General features: G+C 35.3%; 1 protein-coding gene across 6 annotated transcripts in view; it reads right to left on the reverse strand.

The window, feature by feature from the left end:
- Positions 1-22111, reverse strand: part of Fbxw7 (F-box and WD repeat domain containing 7, E3 ubiquitin protein ligase) — a 111961-nt gene that overhangs the window by 51505 nt on the left and 38345 nt on the right. For 2 of the 6 annotated variants that reach the window (XM_013029767.1, XM_013029765.1), the window contains 2 exons: positions 10388-10437; positions 9237-9809 (listed from right to left, as the gene is read on the reverse strand). In XM_013029767.1, the coding sequence (XP_012885221.1) occupies positions 9237-9740 (504 nt within the window). In that variant the 5' untranslated portion in view covers positions 9741-9809; positions 10388-10437. Of the gene's footprint in view, positions 1-9236; positions 9810-10387; positions 10438-15577; positions 15598-19855; positions 19911-22111 lie in introns of those variants that run through there. The other 4 variants (XM_013029771.1, XM_013029770.1, XM_013029766.1 and 1 more) reach the window with 3 other exon arrangements.

Consider the following 22111-nt stretch of genomic DNA (forward strand, 5'->3'; position numbering starts at 1 on the left):
GGGGGGGGAGAAATCACCTAAAAATGAAGCTAGAAGTATTGTAGAATCTTAGTCTTGAGAGTTTGAGACTCCAATTCTCAAAAATGTTATCCAGAAAGACTACAACTAGAGGGGCTGGGAAGATGGCTCAGTGGTAGAGCACCTGCCTTGCATGCATGAGGACCTGGGTTCGATTCCTCAGCACCACATAAGCAAAAAGAAAAAAGCTGGAAGTGGCGTTGTGGCTCAAGTGGTAGAGCGCTAGCCTTGAGCTGAAGAGCTGAGGGACAGCACCCAGGCCCAGAGTTCAGGTCCCACGACCGGACCCAAAAAAAAAAAAAAGACTACAACTAGAGAGAACTTGTTCCCAACTAAAGAACTTGTTCAAACATGATCTCTATAAAGTTAACTAATACATTTTGTCCAATTAATACTTTGATTTTCTTCCTTCTAAAAGTTTATACTGACAAAAACTACTATATAAAAATGTTACATGTAACATAATAATCACCAAATGAGTATTTGTAAAAGTACATCACAGATCCAAGCACTCTAGTCCTCTTGTAACATCTACAAAACTACTGCTATACTAATTTATTCTGGATTGTCTACCTTTTCTTTCATGTCATTATTAAACAGAAAGCTAGGATCTGAGCAAAGACCTGTAGCTAAGAGCAGAAGATTCTCCCTTTTTTCATAAAGTATTCCAGGAGTGAGGTCTCACTGAGTTTCCAAGCCTGGCCTCAAACTCCAAAACTCAAAGAGAATCCTCTCATCTCCACCTCTTCAGTCCAGGGCCCAAGGCATGTAGTATCACACTTCATTTTATATCAAGACTTCTCCAGACTTGAATCAAGTCCTTTTCAGCTTGAAGTGTACATTATAGCTCTAACAGCATTGTAGAGCTTCTTGTAACATTCTGGATTGTTAATATGGTAACCCTTCCTTTAGTGAATAGGGAAATCATAGTCAAATAATATATCCAAATGAAACTCCACGTTGCTGGGTACCAATGGCTCTCATCTGTAATTTTACCTATGGTTTAAAGCCAGTCCAGAGAAAGAAGTCTGCAAGACTCTATCTTCAAAACAACCAACAAGATGCTGAGCAAGAAAGCTAATCAAGTACAGCTTCCAACACCTGTATTGGTAAAAACAAACCTCAATGTGTATCTATGTGTGTGTATGTGTCTTTCCTCTTTTGTTTTCTTCTTTGCTACTACTGGAGCTTGAACTTGGGACTTTGTTTCCTTGCTCAGCTTTTTCACTTAAGACAGGCACTCTACCAGTCAAAACAAGCCTCCACTTCTGGCTTTTTGGTGGTTAAATGGAGAGAAGAGGCTCAACTTGTCTGCCTGAACTGGTTTCAAACCTCCATAATCAGATCTCAACTTTCTGAGTAATTAGAATTACAAGGGTAGGCCACCAGCTCCTGGTATTGTATATACCTGCCTGAGTACAGGTTATCTATCTGTGCCTGTGTTCAAGGCAGGTATTTGCATTGTAAAATAAAAGAACACCAAGGTACAAGAAGAAAATTACATGCATAATTTTTTAAGCTGATTAAAAGATGAAATTCAAGAAAAACAACAGGACTGTTTATTTTATACTATAATCATCTATCTGTATTTTTGCTATGTTCTACCCATTAGAGGGTCTAATTTGTGATGGTCAAAGAATATTTTACTTTTTAAATAAGCAAGGTTTTGAGTTTTATTCCTATATCTGTATAAAAATTTCAGTTGTTACCTTTGAAATGGAATTTTTTCCTCATTTTTTCCTTAGGCATTTAAAGAAATTCAAATTAAAACAATCTGACTATCAGAGTAAATTCTGTAAATATTTTAGCAATGTCCAGTGTCAAATCCTCAATGACTACAACATAAGTTACTTCACGATTAAGTTTAACTTTTCTAGTCTATGCTGGGTTATCCCAGCTGTTAAACTGGCCTTAAACAGCTGCTCAACAAGAATTTAGTTGATGATTATTATAGTAATACCTTTAAGTCAAGTATGACAAAAATGACACAGTAATTACAGGTATTTCAGTCATGCAAAAACCTCTCATAATAATAAAGTGAGATATTGAAAGAAACTTGGTTTTTGACAATTTTCAAAATAAAATGCAAATGTAAAAAACAATATAAAAGGTCTTTACTATTCGTTTTTAAATTCTATCATTAATGTCTTTACTATGTAGTTATTAAGGTCCATCATTATGGACAAGTTTTAAATATAAACAGCTCATCAACCTTTAAATTAAGGATTACTATGTATTTCTCTTGTAAAAAATTCTGTATACTGTTGCAGGCCATAAATAAAGACATAGTAATTCACTTGAGTTATCAATGAGTTAACAATGGCTAATATAGGTGGTTTTATTATATGTCTTTAAAATTTTTAACTAAAACTATTCTGAGCTATTTTAGAAAGTTAAGCAAATTGACACTGTATACGGATTTCTCCATGAAAACTACAAAGCTGAAAATATCCAATGGTGTTTTGACAATTTAAGAATGTAACAAACTAAAGGGAGCGGAGTAGATAACTTTCTCATACTGTTGAGGCTTTGATACAATTATAAATAAAACACAATTATTTCAAGCAAGACAAACACAAGACAACTTCATAAGTTTCAATAGCATACTACAAGAACATGAGATTTATTAATATTCATGAAAGTACTTTAGCATAGAACTTTAGTATTACTTACATTAAATATAGAATGAGGCTATAAAAATATATATTTAGGGCTCATTCCTAAATGGGCTGTGGCTAATATCACTCATATTTAACAATATGCACTGTCTGATAAGTACCAATATTAATTTTATAATTAAAGTCTAAGTTTTTATTCTTTCTCATTAAGTAAAACTATCAAGAAAATTTTAAGGCAAACCTCAATACTCATGATTTGAGTGTTCCTAAAACAGAAAGATCTCAGAATGGAAAGCGGGAGAAATTGTCTAAGAATACTAGGATATTAACAGGAGATATAAGGAAGTTTACCGCTATTGGGCTTAGATAATATTTGTAATTGACAAAGCTTTGGGTGGTCTGCTAAGGGACAATAAATGACAAACATCTGCAAAGATATTCTTAAATGTACTTCAAAAAAGTCTATGAGATATTAATTTGCAAGCTCTGTTCTTTACCTCTCCTGGGGGAAATAAGCCTAGCATCAAAATACAACAAAAATGAAATAAAAGACTGTTGATAATTAACTTATAGAGAATAAAATCTCCTATGTTCAGAGTTTTACTCTTTTCTGAACAAAGTAACAGAATGAAATGATCAGAAATAAACTCTGGAACTAAATTCTAATCCAGATGTACCTAAGCATACTTAAAACTTTTACACATTAAATCCTAAAACAGATTGGGCAGCATTATTGGTAAAGTATAAACAAGTCTACAGAGAGAATTAAATGTATAATGTAGACATACAGAACCAACATCTATGGCAAATGAATAACTCTTAGCGCTTCCTAGATTCACCAGTACCTTTATCCTTATTTGCATCTGATTTCAGTGTCCATGAGCTGCTATTTAAGACCAAACAGAAACCTAGTAACTTGAAATGCTTGTGCTTTGAAAGTAACTTCTCCTAAAAGCAACTTCTATTTCTAAAGGAGAGAAGCCGCCTTCATTAACTGCTTCAGCAAAGACCACCTGACAACCTGGCAAAGCACATTTTTATAAAACAGGAAGAAAGTTTTCAAGGAAGAAAGTTTTAAAACAATCTTTAATATCATTTTTAATGCTTATGATCCTTGAAAACAGTCATCATTCTTCTATTTAGAGGTTAACATTTACATGCAAGATGAATTCACTATTACAATACTGTTAGGAGGAAGAAGTTAACATCCTGGAGTTATTAGTTAACACAGCATTTACAAGATGTGTTCTCTAAAATGCATTCTAAACAGACAATTCATACTGCCAGAAACTAATGCTTCATTGTTCTACATAATCATCTATTCACTGTGTTGAAAAATTTTATAGATGTGCCAAAGTCTTCCCTTCCATTTATTTCAGTGTCAGCTACTTAGTCAAGAACACCTTAAGAAACATGACATGGATTTCATTCCTCCCAAATATATTCTTTTATTCTTTGGTGCTGGAACCAGGTCTTGAACTTAGGGCCTCAACATCTCACACATGGCTGGCACACTAACCACTTGCGCCACACTTCCAGACAGCAATTTACCAGTTAATTGGAGATGAAGTCTTAAGAACTCCTCTGCCCAGTCTGGCGTCAAGTCACTATCCTCCAGGTTTCAGCCTCCTGAGTTGCTACTACTGACCATTTTCATGTTATGATTCAATGCCCCAAGATTATCAACTTTTTCTTTTAGGTTCCCCCCCCAAAAAAAATCTTTCTATAGTATTAGCATTAACAAATAATTACTTACTAGGGACCAAAAGTTAGCACTAACAAAACAAAGAGCTAAAATTCTTACGCTAAAGGCCATAATAACTTAGGCAAAAATAACTGAGGACAGGTTCAACTCACTTAAGAGAGAGCATCTTAAGAAAGAAAAACATTTTGGTAATATGTTATTTATGCTGAACGAGTTAACCTAGTTTTAGCATACACCTATGGAATTAGAATTGCCCTTATGAAAGATGTAATAAGCTAACCTTTACAACTATCAAGATACCTGAGTATCTTCCATACATTATTTCATTGACTCCTCAATTACACTGTATGACAACTACTACCACCATCCTTTTCGGTACCACATGAAGAGGTTAAATGTTTCACAATCAACTTACTATGCAGAGATGAGTATTTGAAAACACTCTCATGTGCCTTCAGAGATGACACTCCCTGACTACCATTATTGATGATTCTAATACACTTGATGACTCAACATACTATTGTAATTTCATTACAAATTAGCAATGATATTAAATTATGGGCCAGTTTTCTACAAACTTACATCTACATAAGAATCATGTGAAAGCTTATTAAAAATGAACATCTTAACCCGAGAGTCTAGTTAAATGATTGTGGAATATTCTTACTAACCTCCATGTTTTTTCCACATACAATTGATGTGTGCATGTTATCTCTAATCTTATCTATTGTCTTCATCTCTATTCGCCATATTTTTTTTTCCTTTTTACCGTATTTAATTTTTCCTGCAGTATCCTGTAGCACTGGGATTGAACCTAGGGCCTTTCCCATGCTAGATAAGCACTCTAACACTCAGGCTATGTTCCTACCTCTTCCCAACCAGCATTTTTAAATAAGCACTCCAAATGTTTCCCATGAAGCCAGTTCAGTGTTCCACTTTGAATAGTATTGGAGTAGCTTCTTATGAGTGGCTGAACTATATTTTACTACCAGCTTACTTCAATTCATAACTACCTGCTTAGGGCCTGTGGTTACAAACCTCATTTCTTTCCCTAAAAGATCCCAGAAGAAAATGAGGAAAATCAACTGAACTGTTCAAATAGTCTTTAGTTCAAGATGCCTCAGTGGGTATACCTCGGGCCTTACCTTCTATGCTAATAGGGTTAATTTGGACATAAACGACTCTCTGTGGGTGGTGGCTCATGCCTGTAATCCTAGCTATTCAGGACACCTGAGATCTTTAAGATGGTGGTTAAAAGTCTGTGAGATTCCATATCCAAAATAACCAGCAAAATTCCAGGCTGGTGGTATGATCAACAAGTAGACTGCCAGCTGACTGAGTAAATGAGCCAGCCAAAACAAATGGCTAAGCAAGCATGAGGTCCCTGAACTCAAACCTTGGTACTAGAAGAAAGAGAGAGACAGAGAGAGAGAGAGACAGAGAGAGAGAGAGAGAGACAGAGACAGAGAGAGAGAAAGGAAGGAAGGAGGAGAGGGGGGAGGGAGGGGGAGAGAAGGGGGGAGAGGGAGAAGGAAGGAAGGAAGGAAGGAAGGAAGGAAGGAAGGAAGGAAGGAAGGAAGGAAGGAAGGAAGGAAACGATGACACTTTACATGTCATTCTTTTCTCACATATATATGCTCAAGAAGCCCAGAGCAACTAATCATGGAAAGAGTTTTGATTTTAGGCAGATCCTTGAGACTTTTTCAAAATGTGTACTCAAATTTCCAAATCACAGTAAATTTGAACATAACAGACATTTATCCCAAGAGTCACTAACACTTTTTGTTACAAAGTTAACAAGAACAAAATCAAGCAAACAAACAAAAAAAAAACCTACTGGGTTACTTAAAATAAAAATCCTCTGTAGGTATAAAACAATGTAAAACAATGCACATAACTGCTCCAAATATTCCAAGTTCTGAACAAGAGACAAGCATAGTATTTTTAAACCCATGAAAGCAGCTCTATCACAGAAATAAGGTGCTATGGAGCCCTCTAGTGTTTAGTAGAAAAACTACAGCAAAAATCATTATTAAGTACGCAAAATATACTTCTACTAAAAGCTATTTTCTATCTTTTGTAGATTTACATACTTTCTTTTGAAGTACTTCCCTATTTTGAACAAAAGAATTCTAGGATGCTTTGAGTTTTTCCTACAGAAAGATCCCAATGTTAAATGGGGATGGTGAAGACAGTGCTTCCTTTTTTGATGTATGGAGGTTTGAACTCAGGATCATAGGCAAGCACTTTACTATTAAAGCCATGTCCCTAGTCCTTTTTGCTTTGAATTAATTGTTTTTATATAAGGTCTTGTCATTTTTGTCTAGGCTGGCTTCAAACCTCGATCCTATCTCCTCCTGAGTGGCTATGATTAGACATAAGCCATCACATACATGAGCAATTACTGGATAATGATTGTAAAACTGGTATTCTTGAGAATTTTTAAAGGGCCTTAAACTTGTTATAGATTAAAAAATATTTGTATGTATTCTACTTGTGTCTAAGGGACAGAACACTGATTTATAAGCAAGATACATTTTACCACTAGCTTTGTCTTTCACTTGCTTAGACCTTAAGTAATTAATAATTTCAAATTACAACTTTTTGAAAGCAGAGTTAACAGTGATCCAAGAATGTACCCCTTATTGATATAGGGTATACTGAGATCATAGTATGTCATCCCCCATAAATAAGTAAAACAAGACAGAATGTAACTAATTACTACAATGTAAGTTACAAAGAAGGGACAGAATTTTTCTCAGAATTAAGTGAAACATCCCTAACAGCAAATAAGATATGAAATACAGCCTAATTGGACAGATCTGAAATAAATCTTAACAGGTTATGAGTGAGACATTTAAAAGAAAAAGCTTAAACAAATGTATCAAGATACCATGAGTTTTTGAAATAGTGTCTTTTGTACATCTCATTGTTGCAATGGGTCAACCTGTATGTACAAGACAGTCCGTCAAAAAACAAACTTTACAATTTAGGCAAGGAGGAGAGATGGGGGAGGGGAGTTGAGGAGGTGGGAGGGAAGGGTGCTAGGGGAAAAACAAAGAAGGCAACAATGCTTGATAAGAAATGTACTTATTACCTTGCTCATGTAACTGTAACCCCTCTATACAGTATTTTCACAATAAAAAACTTACTAAAAAAAAAGATATCCTGAGTTTTTACAAGGCTTAGTTTACTTTTTGTTGTTGTTATTGTTGTAGGGCTTGAATGCTATCCCTGAGCTCTTGAGCTCAAGGCTAGTGTTCTACCACTTGAGACACAGGGCCACTTCCTGTTTTCTGGTGGCTAATTAGAGATAAGAGGCTCATGGATTTTCCTGCCCAAACTGGCTTTGAACCACGATGCTCAGATCTCAGCCTTCTGAGTAGCTAGGATTACAGGCATGAGCCACTACACCTGGCCTATAAGGCTGTTTTTTAAATAAGTTATTTTCAGTTATAAGGAATACCTAAATGTTCTTTTATGGCTACATAGAGAAACCAAAAATAAAACACCAGTCAAATCAGAGTAATTCTAGTTAACCTATAGAATGCTCCATTTGGGGGGGGGGGGGGAAGTTACCTATCTAGATTTGGTATGTTTACTCTGTTGTGATTTTGAGAAAGGATCTTGGTCTGTCACTTGCAGTTCAGCTCTGGTTAGCCTCAAACTCAAGATCCCCTCCTAAGAACTGGAATTACAAGTATGTGCCACCACACTGGGCCTTTTATTTTTAAAATGTAACCAAAATCTTAACTGGTTTGCATTCTTCAACAAGTCTTGGTTTTGTTTAAACTTTTTCCTATTTAGATAATGCACTGGGATCTGAAATTCTAAAGCCCCAAGTCCTCCAGCTGAACCTTCAGGTAAAGGAGAAATTTTCTTTTTGATATAGTAGCCATGAGAAAGTAAAATCAAGACTAGGAGACAAGGAGCTGGGTAAGAAAACAGGGCTACAGTTGCCATTAGTAGATACATCTGGCAGAGATTCAAAGCTTTTGCTTTAACATCTTGAGGAGAGGATGGTAAAGTAGAAAACCAGCATATAATATCATTTCTTTCCTAGGTCACAGCAACTAAATAAAATCTAACTGTACATGAGCTATAGAAATTATAAAAACATATTTGTTAAGAGTCCAAGTTTTACAAACTGAAGCAAAAATAACTTAGCAATGCAAATTTTTACCCATATGAGTTAAGATACTTCAATAGTAGGTCAAGTTAGATAGAAGGAAGTGATATCAAATCTTTTAATGTACTATTTATGGGCTACATCAGTGATTCACTGTAAAATTTAAACATTAGCAAAAAATAAATAAATAAACATTAGCAAATAAGAATGGACTACTACAAACATTATTTTACATCTATAAATATTATTCAAAATATTATTCATAATAAAAAATTCTGTTCCCAACCATAGTTAACCTATTAATAATACTAATATTAATGGTTTCTACTTAATTTTCAAATGATAAAGAACTAATTTGAGGCAATTTCCAGTAATTTATGCCTTTGCCTTTTAAGAGTAACACGTGACACTGGCCATACTTTGCAAAGACTTATCATTGCTTTACACAAATTGCATTTCACTCAAAGATTCTATACCCCACACAAACTACTACTCCCTTTTTGCCCCAGCAGAGAGCAGAAAATTGATGTTAATAATTTTTCATTGCAAACAAGATCAATTTCCTTCTTATTTTATTACCCCATGATCACTATTTCTATTTGTGATACTTTCTAATATTTTCTATAAAGTAAATATTAGTTCACTATATTAATTCAGATGTGAAGTTTCATTGGCAGCAACACAAAGACAGTGAAAATAACATTATCCCAATTAAGATAGAAGTATGAAAGTTATGTCAAGTTTACCATAAACTGAATATACTTACTTTTGTTGTCTTTGTATAGAACGGGGAGGAGAGCTGGTGAATGGGCAGGTCCACCATACTACTAGAGTTTGTGACACTGTTACTATGTGTATGTTCATCTTCTCTGCTACTGTCATCAGACTGATCAAAATCATCACTCTCCTGGTCCATTTCCTCCTCTTCTTCATCTTCCTCATCTTGTTCACCACCATGTTCTTCATCTTCCTCTTGTTCTTCTTGGTTTCCCAAGGAGTCCTCTTCTACTGAAATAAATCGATTATTGTTTTCTTCCACTTGTCCTTGCTGGGAATCATTTTGGTCTCCAGGTCTAGGTTCTGCTCGGACAATGTCACCATTCCTTGCAGTGTGCTCCTCCTCCTCTTGGTGTCTTAGTTGCTGCTGCTGCTCCTCCTCTACCACACGATTCATCTGTTCCTCATCTACCTGGCTTGAAGAAGAGTTACCTCTCAGAGGGCCTCCAGTTCGTCGTCTTTTGCTGCCCACAGAGAGCAGTTCTTGATTCATTTCCAAAAGCCAGCTTGCTACTTCTTGGACCTTGGCTAGACTATCAGAAGATGCAAAGGTTTTCACATTCTGTGAGAAAACAGGGAGGAAAAAAATATTATCTCTACTTTCATGTTATAGGTCTATATTCAAAGTATTATTAAAGACTACAAAAGCATTTGATACTCTCTAGGTATTAACATAATCTTTAGTAATCAATGTAGAAAGTATAAATTATTATTAAAGTTTTGGGCCTTTTAAAGACTCATACTATCCTTTTTAATATCCTTTAGTATCCTTCTTTTTAACTATTCCTAGTTTAATCTAGCTGCGTTAGCCCATAAATATAATTTAACCAATAAAACAAATTAGTTCTGGATCAGTTCAAAGATTTTACCCTGTGTAAGACACAAAATATTAAGAAATGCATCACAAAAAAATTACTCAGTGCCCACTGAAGTTCGGGGAATGCTGAGGTAAATCATGTTCACAAAGTTTATATATCCTAGAAATTTCCCCAACACTTTTCTAGTCATAGAATCTTACCATCAGCTATACAAATACAGTCATTGTATTTTCCCTTTCTCAATGAATATAATCAACTGGACAGCAGAATTAAAAATTCTATTAAAAAAAAAGAAAGAAAGAAAAAGGTCTTAAGTTCATACCCTCTGACCCAGTAACTCCACTTCTGGCAATCTATCCTAAGGAAGCAATCCTAAAACAGAAAAACAAACAAAAATTATACAGAAGATGCTCATTTCAGCTTCATCAACAAAAGCATAAAAATGAGACAAAAATAAAAATAAAAACCAAAAGCCAGATGTTCAAGATAAAATAATTCATGAGGTAGATCATGTGTGTACATCCTTAAATATGTTCATAAACATATGTGAAGACAAGGATATCTTTTAAGAAATTATCTTCTAAGTACAATATGATTTTTATATTTACTGCAAGATAGTTTTTCAAAATCACCTTTAAAGCAGAAGTAATATGATAGATGTTTTAAATGTATTTCTTTTTAGCTGTATTTCTCAAATTTTGTATTTGGAATATTTACTTTTGCTCTGTAACAAAGGTTCAGCTCAGAGTCTGATGGAGCATCCTTCAGCAGGTTTGTTACTGAACTTTAGCCTTTGATGATATATCTTAAGTGGACAAGTTCAAGGTTGCTGAGCATAGAGTTAACACATTATCTACATTAAAAAAAATTAAACACCATGACCTAAAACTTGTTACTAAAAAAGTTTTATATTTTAAATTTTATTTTGCTTTTAAAACTGTAATTCTCACCCGGTGCCAGTGGCTCACAGCTGTAATCCTAACTACTGAGGAGGCTGAGATCTGAGGATGGTGGTCCAAAGCCAGCCCAATCAGGAAAGTCCAGGAGATGCTTATCTCCAATTAACCACCAGAAAAGCAGAAGTGGCACTGTGGCTCAAAGTGGTTAAGCAAAACAGCTCAGGGACAGCACCCAGGCCCCAAGTTAAAGCCGCACAACTGGGAGGAAAACACACCACTACCCCCCCCCACACACACACCCCTAATTCTCACGCACAACTGGGAGGAAAACACACCACTACCACACACACACACACACACACACACACACACACACACACACACCCCTAATTCTCATTAGAGAAAACTTTGTATGATTTAGAACATTAAGTCATATAAAACACAAATATCAACAAACAGTATTCCATACCCTAAAAACAAAAAAAAGAGGGGCTGGGAAGGTGGCTCAGTGATAGAGCACTTGCCTTGCATGCATGAGGCCCTGGGTTCGATTCCTCAGCACCACATAAGCAAAAAGAAAAAAAGCCAGAATTGGCGCTGTGGCTCAAGTGGTAGAGTGCTAGCCTTGAGCTGAAGAGCTGAGGGACAGCGCCCAGGCCCAGAGTTCAGGCCCCACACTGGACCAAAAAAAAAAAAACAAAAACAAAAAAACCAAACCATGATATTCCTCTGTTTATAACAGATGTACACAATGTCAAGAACATAATTCACCATCTCAAATACATAACTCATGTTTTTACCAATAACTAGTGACATGATAAAATTTGATAGGAAATGTATTTTGACATATTGCACAATTTTGAAAAAACTGTACTCTTGGCAAACAGACATCATGAGAATGGAAATGAGTCAGGGCAGGAACAGTCCCAATAAAAGAAATCCAAGGAATCCTAAAGTTGAAATGTTCCTCACTTCACAGACAAGGGAACTGAGGCAATTGAGGTTCAAAGAGATCAAGACTGCTAGCGTCAAGCAAAGTGCAAACAAGAACCGACACTTACCTGAACATTTCATGTACTTCAGTCTATAGTAATACATAATAAAATCTTAAAAGATTATTCTCTAACATTAATACTGCTTTCTTTTCCAAAACTAAGATCATTATAGTGTTCATATATTATTACTCAAGCCAGGCACTGTTGGCTCATGCACGTAATCCTACTTATCAGGGGACTAAGATCCAGAGGATCATAATTTGAGGCCATTCTAGGCAAAAAAGATCATGAGACTCCATCTCAAAAAACAACCATCAAAAAAGTAAGCTAGAGAGATGACTCACTGGTAGTGCCAGCAAAGCAAGCAAACTAAACAACTCTGAGGCCCTAAGTTCCAACTCTAGGATGACCAAAAGTTTAAAAAAAAAAAAAACAAATAAAAATAATCATTACTCTAAACAAATATTCATTACACACTCAATATGCCTCAGATACTTATTATTATTATGGAGGAAAATCGGGTATGTTTCTTTAATCCCCAGCAATTCCAAACAAAATTTTTAACAAAAAAGTATGACATTTTTCTTTAATGCAAACACTTTTATATTAGGTTCCACAATACAATATTGCAAAGCAAGTATTTAAAAAGCAGAAACAAGAGTTTGGGGTAAGGCAGGGGTCTTTACAATATTCCCAACACATAAAGTCTCTACAATAACCATGATTAAACAGTTAATTTTCTTTGTGATATTATGTTTATGAAGACACTACAACCACTGAATTAATAAACTTGAACTCCAGGTTCTGGGAAAAAATGGTTCTTATAAACTTCTGGTTGCAAAATTTTTCATGAACAGTACTATAAGCCAAGCTCTGGTGGCTGCTTGTAATTCTGGATAGTCAGGAGCATGAGACCTAGAGGAACTTGATTCAAAGAGTGTTCTGTCAGAAGAGTCCAAAATACTGGACTGGAGATGTAGCTCAAATGGTAGAGTGCCGGCCATGAGCAAAAATGCCAGCCAGATATCTAAGTTCAAGACAGACACTAGCACCAAAATACTACAACATCAAAAAGACAAAAAAAAAAAAAACTAAACAAACAAAAACAGCTTAATGCATCATTTTCATGGGTTATTCTGATCACAGACTATCTTATGTAATATATATAACTCATGCCAGAATGAAGCTTTATCTAACATGTTACTTTCTCCATAAGGTATTCATCAGTCTTTCAGCACACAAAAACATTATAGGGCAATCCAGTACCATGCATGGTGGTCATTTTTAGCTGCACAATCACCAACTTAAAAAGTATGAGAACTAATGAATGGGTGGGGGGTGGGGGAGTGACAGACAGAAGAAAGGGGAAGGGGAAAGGAGAAAGGGGAAAGAGGAGGAGGAAAGGGATTAGGAAAAGAAAAAGGAAAGAAAGTTAGAAATTTAATTCTCATTTAGGAGATTTCATTTGGAAAGTATGCAATTTGAATGCAGGTGAACAAAACTAGCTGCTTTATCTGTTTCCCATTTCAAAAACTCCTGCCTAGATTTCTTCCCCTGCTGAAGCTAAACAATGACCTCATTTACATGAATATGCCAGACCTTCACTATGCACAGACTCCCAGAAACAATCATTCAATCTTCCTCTTCAAATTCTTGGCAAAAAGACTGAGCAGACATACTGGGAAAGATACTGCTGGGCTGTGCTGCCCATAGGTTTCAGAAAGCACGTGTTTATAGGCGGGGCAGAGGGAGGGAGGTGTCTTAGACACTGGGACCTAGTGACTATAAAAAAATAATAATTTTTTAAAATCACTAGGAAAAACACACACTAAGACTTTTGTAAAATACATGGATATTAAAACTTTCTAGGAGTTATATCTAAGTATAGAAGAAACCTGGCTAAATGAACTTCATTCTAGCCTGATTCCATCTCTATGCAGTGATGACTTCGTCTAACAAAAAAATAAAATCTAAAACCACCATCACCACCACAAAACTCCACAATAACAAAAGGAATGATTCTAACAACAAGATACATTATAATCCACTTAAAGACAGTTCTTTTATTCCATTCTTTTCTAGTATAGAAACATGTCTATTTGTTAGAAATAATGCAACCCTGCCACAATGATTAAATCAGTAAAATGGATATGCAGTTTTTCACACAAGAAATTTAAAACATTTTTCAGGTTATAGAATAGTATTTCTGGACAAACCTACCAAGGCAGCAGTTGTAAAACACTTTCAAACTTCAATATACCCTTAATTTCAGTACAAACAATGCTGTGTTGTACACTCATCCTAAAACTAAGAGGAAGCATTGTGGATGGGTCACAACTCAAATTCCTTATCACAGTGAGGGCTGCTGAAGGATTTTACCACTAAACTCAGCCATTCCAATAACTAGGAAGACTACTGGTTTACATACAGGGCCATTCAAAAGGCTATTTCTTAGATCCTGGAGATTCTGGGAAGGCTTTCTTCATTCTCAAGTTACTCCTCTTGCCTAGGCAAAAATCAAAGAACTCAAAACAAGAAGAAGTAAAGCCACAAAAACTATGCCTTCCTTTCCCTACAATACTGATTCAGTTACTCAAGATACAGAAACCAAAATACAAGTGGAAAAACTTAATGATATAAAGCCATTTTATATTCAAATTAATAGATTCTTCTATTTTCATTAAAGCAAAAAACATTTAGATTGCCCATTACAAACACCATACTAACTAGTAGTCATTTAATCCAGAACTCTAAAAATCATCATTCCTATTTCACATAACAGGAAACAACCTCAGATTATGGTCATTTTCTCAAAATTTTACAGCTAGTAATACCATGTTTAAACTCAGATTATCTGAGACATTCCACTTAGCAAAGTAGTCTTTAGGTATGCAATAATTAGTATCTTGCATTAGCAAGAGAAAACAGAAGTCACAGATGATAATAATGATATCATGGACAATGAGTCTGAACTGTGGCCCATTTTTTTTTTAAAAAAAAAAGGGCAGGAAAGTCTGTGAAACTCTTAACTCCAATAAAAACCACCAGAAAACCAGAAGTGGTGCTGTAGCTCAAGTGGTAGAGTGCTCGACTTGAGCTGAAGAGCTGAGGGACAGCGCTCAGGCCCAGAGTTTAAGCCCCATGACTGACAAAATAAATAGATAGATAGATAAAAAGATAAATAAAAAGATAATTAAAACGAACCAAATGGTATCTGTCCTAAGCCTATTTATGCTAGAATTAGCAAGTCTCAGTAACTTGTACCACACCCCCAAAATTCATGCCCACACTTTAGTTGTCCATGGCCCCTCACGTAAGATATTCAGTTTTCTGGGTTTAAGACTAAACTATAAGTCATGAAATTGCTGGAAATGAAGCTGAGACACTTGAGATGTGGTTCAAGACAGGTGGGGTCTGACTTGAAAATATTGATATGTCAAGATAAGGAAGATGAACTTGAGACTGGGAATTACTACAGTTATGACCAAGAGGTGACACTATCATAGCACTACACAGACTCTTTCAGCAGTAATGGGAAAAAAACTAATTAAAAGGTGAGTACAGCCTATCTATGTATATATAAAAAATCTAGACTTCAATCAACACTACTATCATCACCTGGGAACTTGTCAGAAATGCAGAATCTCAGGTCCCACTCCAGATCTACCCAGTCATCATCTGCAGTTTTAACAAGACTCCTAGATGTATCTTACGCATAGTCAGTCAATTGATGTCAGAGTCAATAATCTGCAACGGCAATGAACACTAGTTTTACTTTAAATTTCAAGAATAGAAAGCAATTTTTCTTGACTATATGAGGTTTCTAATTTTCATAATGTTGCTGTACTTGCTGATAACTAGCTGACCTTTTAATATTCTAAATCCTTAACACTGTTTAAGACTTGAGGCTTTGACTCTTATCAACCTATGTATGATATGCAGCAATCTGTAATTTTTTTTTTGGGGGGTCCGGGTGTGGGGCCTGAATTCTGGGCCTGGGCGCTGTCCCTCAGCTCTTCAGCTCAAGGCTAGTCTACCACTTGAGCCACAGCGTCACTTCCGGCTTTTTTCTTTTTGCTTATGTGGTGCTGAGGAATCGAACCCAGGGCCTCAGGCATGCAAGGCAAGCGCTCTACCACTAAGCAACCTTCCCAGCCCCAGCAATCTGTAATTTAGATGACATAAATTTGAATTCCTTGTGTTGCTGTCTAAGAACAAAACACTTAGCAACCCCAAATTGATTGTTCAGAATTTAAGTGGATTTTTAGATCTCTACTCACTGTTACACTATGGTAACTCACCAGGAGCTTAAAAGGTATTAGAGATAGGGAACAAGTAGTGAGTTTCCTATTTAGCAATGTCGTAAAAAGATCTAAGAATCTAAAGGCTTAAAATAAAAATATATAATAAGAGGTGAAGATAGTTCCAAATTATAAAGCTATTCTGTATTTGGAATGTTGCATTTAAATTGTCTCTAGCCATATTCCTGTTTACTGTATAATGTATTTCAGTCATTTTATTAAGGGTTAATACAATGTCTCACTAGTCATAATTTTAAAAGAATGCTTTTAAAAAATCTTAGTCTCAAAGTAATATTCCCTAGACCATATAAATTCCAATACAGAAAAAGTCTTATGTAGCCAGGTGCTGGTGGCTTATACCTATAATCCTACTCAGGAGGCTGAGAGCTGAGGAGCTTAGTTCAAAGCCAGCCCCAGCTGGAAAAGTCCATGAGATTTCTTATCTCCCAACACCACTCAAGAAAGGCTGGAAGCAGCTGGGGGACAATGCCCAGACTCCAAGTTTAAGCCACAGGAATGGCAAAAAATAAATAAAGTCTTATGTGACCTAGTATATGGTTCTGCGCATGAAAGGTGGTCAATTAATTGTAAATAAACAAAAATAACTGGCCCAGTTGCATAAATACATATTGAATTGTATCAATTCAATTAACATGGATTTGCTCCTTACCAAAAGAGCCCTTAAATCAGAATACATATCTGCCAGATTTCATAAATTCTAAGAAGTATACTTTTTCATGTTTTTCACATTTCTTCTCAGAACTGATGGTATGTCAACATTTAAACTGTATCTTTTTCTTTTTGATAAAAATAACCTTAGCGTTCTTAGATTTGAACAAATATATTGATTCTGGAGAGAAATAAAGTATGCAATATATTTTCCAACTCATTACCCAACATTTGCAAATTTGAATATATAATGTAAAATTTTGAAGTGACAGTTCAAACTTAGTACAAGTCAGGAATTCTGCAAAGTCAAATCCTATCAGTTCTAATTCTTAAATTTTCAAAACACCTAAGAAATTACAACCTTTAGAAACCTATGTTCTGTAACAAAACTAGAAAAAGTATTCTAAGTAAAATAACTGGACAGTGTAAAAAAAAAATCTCAGTTTTAGAAATAATGAAGCTATTCCTTCTTCCCTCTACAAAAGGTTAAGAGGCATAAGAAAGAAAAAGAGAATAATCTTTGTTTACTTGTAACAATAAAATGATCATTTAAGGAGTAGAAATTTTATAGAAAAACAAAATGGGATCATTTTCATATTAACCAAAATAATTTCACATTAGTTTACATAAGTTACAGAAAAGAAAATTAATGATCATAATAATATAGGATTTAAAAAAGTAACCTATTGTATCACTTTTTGGAGAAATGCTGTTTAAAAAAAAAAGTTAACAATAAACTTGCTAGTTCCTGAGTACTACAGTTTAGATTTTTAAAAAATCTGTGTGTGTGCTTGAACTCAGGGCCTGGGCACTATAACTGAGCTTTTTTGCTCAAAGCTAATGCTCTACCACTTGAACCACAGCTCCACTTCAGCTGTTTAGTGGTTAACTGGAAATAAAGGACGGCACTGAAAAATGAGCCTCAGATCTCAGCCTTCTGAGTAGTCAGGATTACAAGAGTAATCATGAAAAAGCCACCAGAAATCCTGAAAAAGCCACCAGCACCTGGCTTATGAAAACTTTCTTTAAGTAATGGAAAAGAAAAAAACTTGTTCAGGACTGGAAAAGTACAAGCAAAGTACAAATGAAATTGCTGACATGACCTTATACATAGCATCTTTCACTCCAAAATAGCAGCAGTCAAATAAAAACAAGAACTAAGAGAGCTTCCTCACCAAAATCTTATATCATCACCAAAAGAATATGAATATGTGAAACTTACTAATCAATTAACCAATCAATAAGAGAATGTGCTCACATGTGTATATACCCAGATTATGTGTATCTGATACTCCATATCTAAACCTGTAGTTAGTAAATACTTGAAAAGTACAATCTTTTTTTTTCTTTTCTTTTCTTTTTTTTTGGTGCCAGTGCTGGAGCTTCAACTCTGTACCAAGGTGCTACTCCTGAGCTTCTTTTGCTCAAGACTAGCACTCTACCATCTGAGCTACAGCACCACTTCCAGCTTTTTCTAAGTAGTTTACTGGAGGTAAGAGTCTGTCCTGGCTGGCTTCAAACTACAATCCTCAGATCTCAGCATCCTAAGTAGCTAGAATTATAGTCATGAGCCACAGGCACCTTGTAGTATCTTACAATTTTCAAGTACAGCTTTAACACTGGTTCTGCTATTTCCTAGCTGTATGGTTTTAGGTAAGGTACAGAAACCTTTCCACTAAGCAGACACCAGTGGCTCTTGCCTGTAATACTAGCTACTCAAGAGGCTGAGATCTGAAAATTGCATTAGAAGCCAGCTCAGGCAGAAAAGTCCCTGTGAGACTTTATCCCCAATTAAACACTCAAAAACTGGAAGTGGTGTTGTAGTTCTAAGTGGTAGAACATTAGCCTTGAGCAAAAGAGCTCAGGGTGAGCACCCAGGCTGAGTTCAAGCCCCATGACCAACCCAAAAAAATACAAAAATAAAAAATCTTTCCTTATCTTTAAAACATTCATAAGTGCCAGGTACTGGTATGTACATCTATATTTGTCAGCAATTATTTGTTTAAAAGGAACAGAGAAAGATGAAAACAAAATTAAAATAACTGGAAATAAATGTGAAGCATTACATAGTCTTGGATATGAAATTATTTATTTACTATATCCTTAAAACATGACTCTAAAATAACTAGGTTTCACCAACATACTTAGCAATAATAAATACTCCAGATTAATAAGTATTGAATCTATGAAACCACTAAGAAGTCAAAAGATCAAAAAGGGCTAGAAAATAGTTTTCTTCTCCCATACCTTGAATACTGTAATTATAGAGTATGAAACTGGTAAAATTAACAATGCTAGGAATACTTTACTTTGTTTAGATAACAAAGAATAATTAACAAAACTGGTATTTGGGCATGTACTCTTGGCTCACTACTAAGTTTACTGATGCTGAGCTCCAAACATCAAGTAAACAGATTATCTTGTTAAATTCAAAGCTAGTCAAACCAATTAACTTGTAAAGATAAGTGAAATAATAATCTCTAAAATAATAGATAATCTCTAAAATTTCATGGAGGCACTCAAATATGAGACTTCTGGAGCTACTCAAAACTTACAGCACCAAGAAAAACTACTCTGATTTTAAAAATAAATGCCATTGCTACTTTAAGTGGCCAGCAGTCTCACATCAACTCCAGCCTGCAATCACAACATCCATTAGAGTGCTCCACCACTCAGCGCAAGCAAGCAAGTGGTTGTCAGTGCAGCTAGTAAATCACCTGATCCTATTACAAAATCAATTACTGCAGTGCATTTCCATTGCTACACAATCTGATGATGACAAAATGATATTGGATAGCTACTGCAAGGTCAAGAAAACTGCTAAGAACATCTTTAATTGGTCTTTTTATTTTTAATCATTTGGTCCTACTTATAATGCAGCCATTTCAATTGTACATTTTTATTTGAAATAAATCTCTGTAGTTACCTTTGGTTGCCTGGGACATTCGATGGATAATCTCTGCAACTGGTCTGATGTATGGCTACAAGAGAACAGATCGGAGCAGCAGGTCGAACGGCTCAACCTCTTCATTAAAGAAGAAATAAAGCTGCAGCCACAGCCACACATTGACTTGCTCATTAGATGAGAATTTGACTTAAAAAATAAGAACTGGTGATGTCCCATATATACTCAAAATTGGCTAACTGCTTCATTCTGCAGCTCTCTGGCTGAAAGAAACTCTGCTAAAAAAAAGAAAAAGAGTAAAACAACAGCTTCCCTACAGAAGATATCCACAAACTCATCGCCAAGAAAATCTGGATATTAAAAACGGAAGTCTCCAGGCTACTCTTAAGAAGGTAAGATGCTTTAATATTTCAAACTGTTTTATATTAAAGCCCAAAGGAACAAAGTCAAGACATGCCAAAATTATACTGTCCACTCTGCTTCCCATCAGTTTAGCTCTGTTTGTCTACTCCTTAGCTCAGCCTATCCAACCTGTTCCCTCTGTAAATGCACAATATTTCAACAACCAACAGGAATGAGCCCCACCCCTTGCTGCCTCCACACACCATTCAAGAACCGTTCAATATCTGGAAAAGAACTGCTGCAGCAATGCTCTGAGAAACAACAGGGAGCAAATTACTGGATGGATTCTTTTAACTTACCAATCAGAACTGCTGACCTCTTATGACTCTACAATTCAAGAAGCCTGTCAAACACTCACAGTAAGAATAACAAACTGATTTTATTTCTATACTATAGATTACTTTATAGAACTACTTCCTATTTGATTATTCAATCTAACATTGAGTATGAAAACTGAAACATGGGCCTGTTTGTTAAACACAAACTTAGATAGTAGCCAATACAAAACTTTGAGGTTTGGTGGGAGAGGGGGAGGAGGGTGATTGAAGATAGACATAGTAAAAAATTCTATCTGAATACTATGCTAAGGACTTTGGAAGTAGTGAGTAGTAAAAGTCCATAGCAAAAAATACCGATGCAAATGATAATAATGGAATACAGAAAGATAATCCAAGAAAACCCTCCAGCGTGACAAATGTTAGAGAGAAGAGTTTTAGTAAGGAAGAAATAGGCAAGTGGTTATATAGCTATTGGCAATAAACAAAAAGCTATCATGAATCTTGATGAATTTTTTCCCACTTGGTTATTTGCATTTTGTTAGAATTTTTAAACCTAATAAACCATGTTGAAAATATAAGCAGTAACTATGCTCCAGTATCTTTTATAGTTAAGCATTGCACCTCTCCCAAAAGTAAGTACAGATCATTATTTATAATGCCATGTAATTATAATCCATTTTACAATTCCCAGGATAAAAGACAAATAATCATACCTCAATAACTTAACCTAATGAACATCTATTCAGTAAATGTCAACTCTTGATAACAGCCCCATTTTGGGGAAGACAGTCTAGAAACTAAAAGCAATAAAATACCTTCAATCTAAGTGAGTGTTTTTAAAACTTCCTGTCTTCTGTGGCATTGAAAGGTTCCTTATTTGTGTCTGTCTCATGTTCAATATCATCCCTGGTTTAATAGTAAAAATGCTAGGATTGCCTCTGCCTTCACCTTGTACTGCCCTTTTGATATGCATGTTATACTTAAATCAATTTTTTCCAGAATATCTAAATGCAAGCCTGCACTTTACACTGAATTAAAGAGAAAAAAACCTTTTGTAGATAAGGACTGCAAAAACAAAATAATGCAGTAACCTTTTACTCGCCTGCTAGAGGTACTGTCTGCTGCACAGAATTTTAAATCCTCATCTGCAGAGGCAATTGAGCTGGTATTGCCACAAGTCTGTTTTTCCTGTGCTGCTGCTACACAAACTATTTCATTGAAAGAATACACTCTGTGGAAAACATGAAGTACTGTCCATGTAAGTTTCTTATATGATTTAATAAATTAACTTCTAAAGCCTAGCTATGATTTTATTCTGCACATTTTCAGATCCATGTCAGGGAAGAAGGTATTACTGCTGCCCATGAACTCCCAGAAAATATGCAAGATAAGGAAACTACAAGGAATGAAAAAATTAATTCAAGAACAGGTACTAAGTATTAAAACCTGATATTGATGACAAATCTATAGCATGATCAGAATTTGAGAATTTTATGATTTTGTATTTTTATAATTAACAAAAGCCTATAAATAAGTCATTGTATCTAACATATTCAGACAAATATTAATTAAAATCTCCCACCAAATTCATACAACT

Source organism: Dipodomys ordii, unplaced genomic scaffold (genome assembly GCF_000151885.1).
Source record: "Dipodomys ordii isolate 6190 unplaced genomic scaffold, Dord_2.0 Scaffold122, whole genome shotgun sequence".
NCBI lineage: Eukaryota > Metazoa > Chordata > Mammalia > Rodentia > Heteromyidae > Dipodomys > Dipodomys ordii.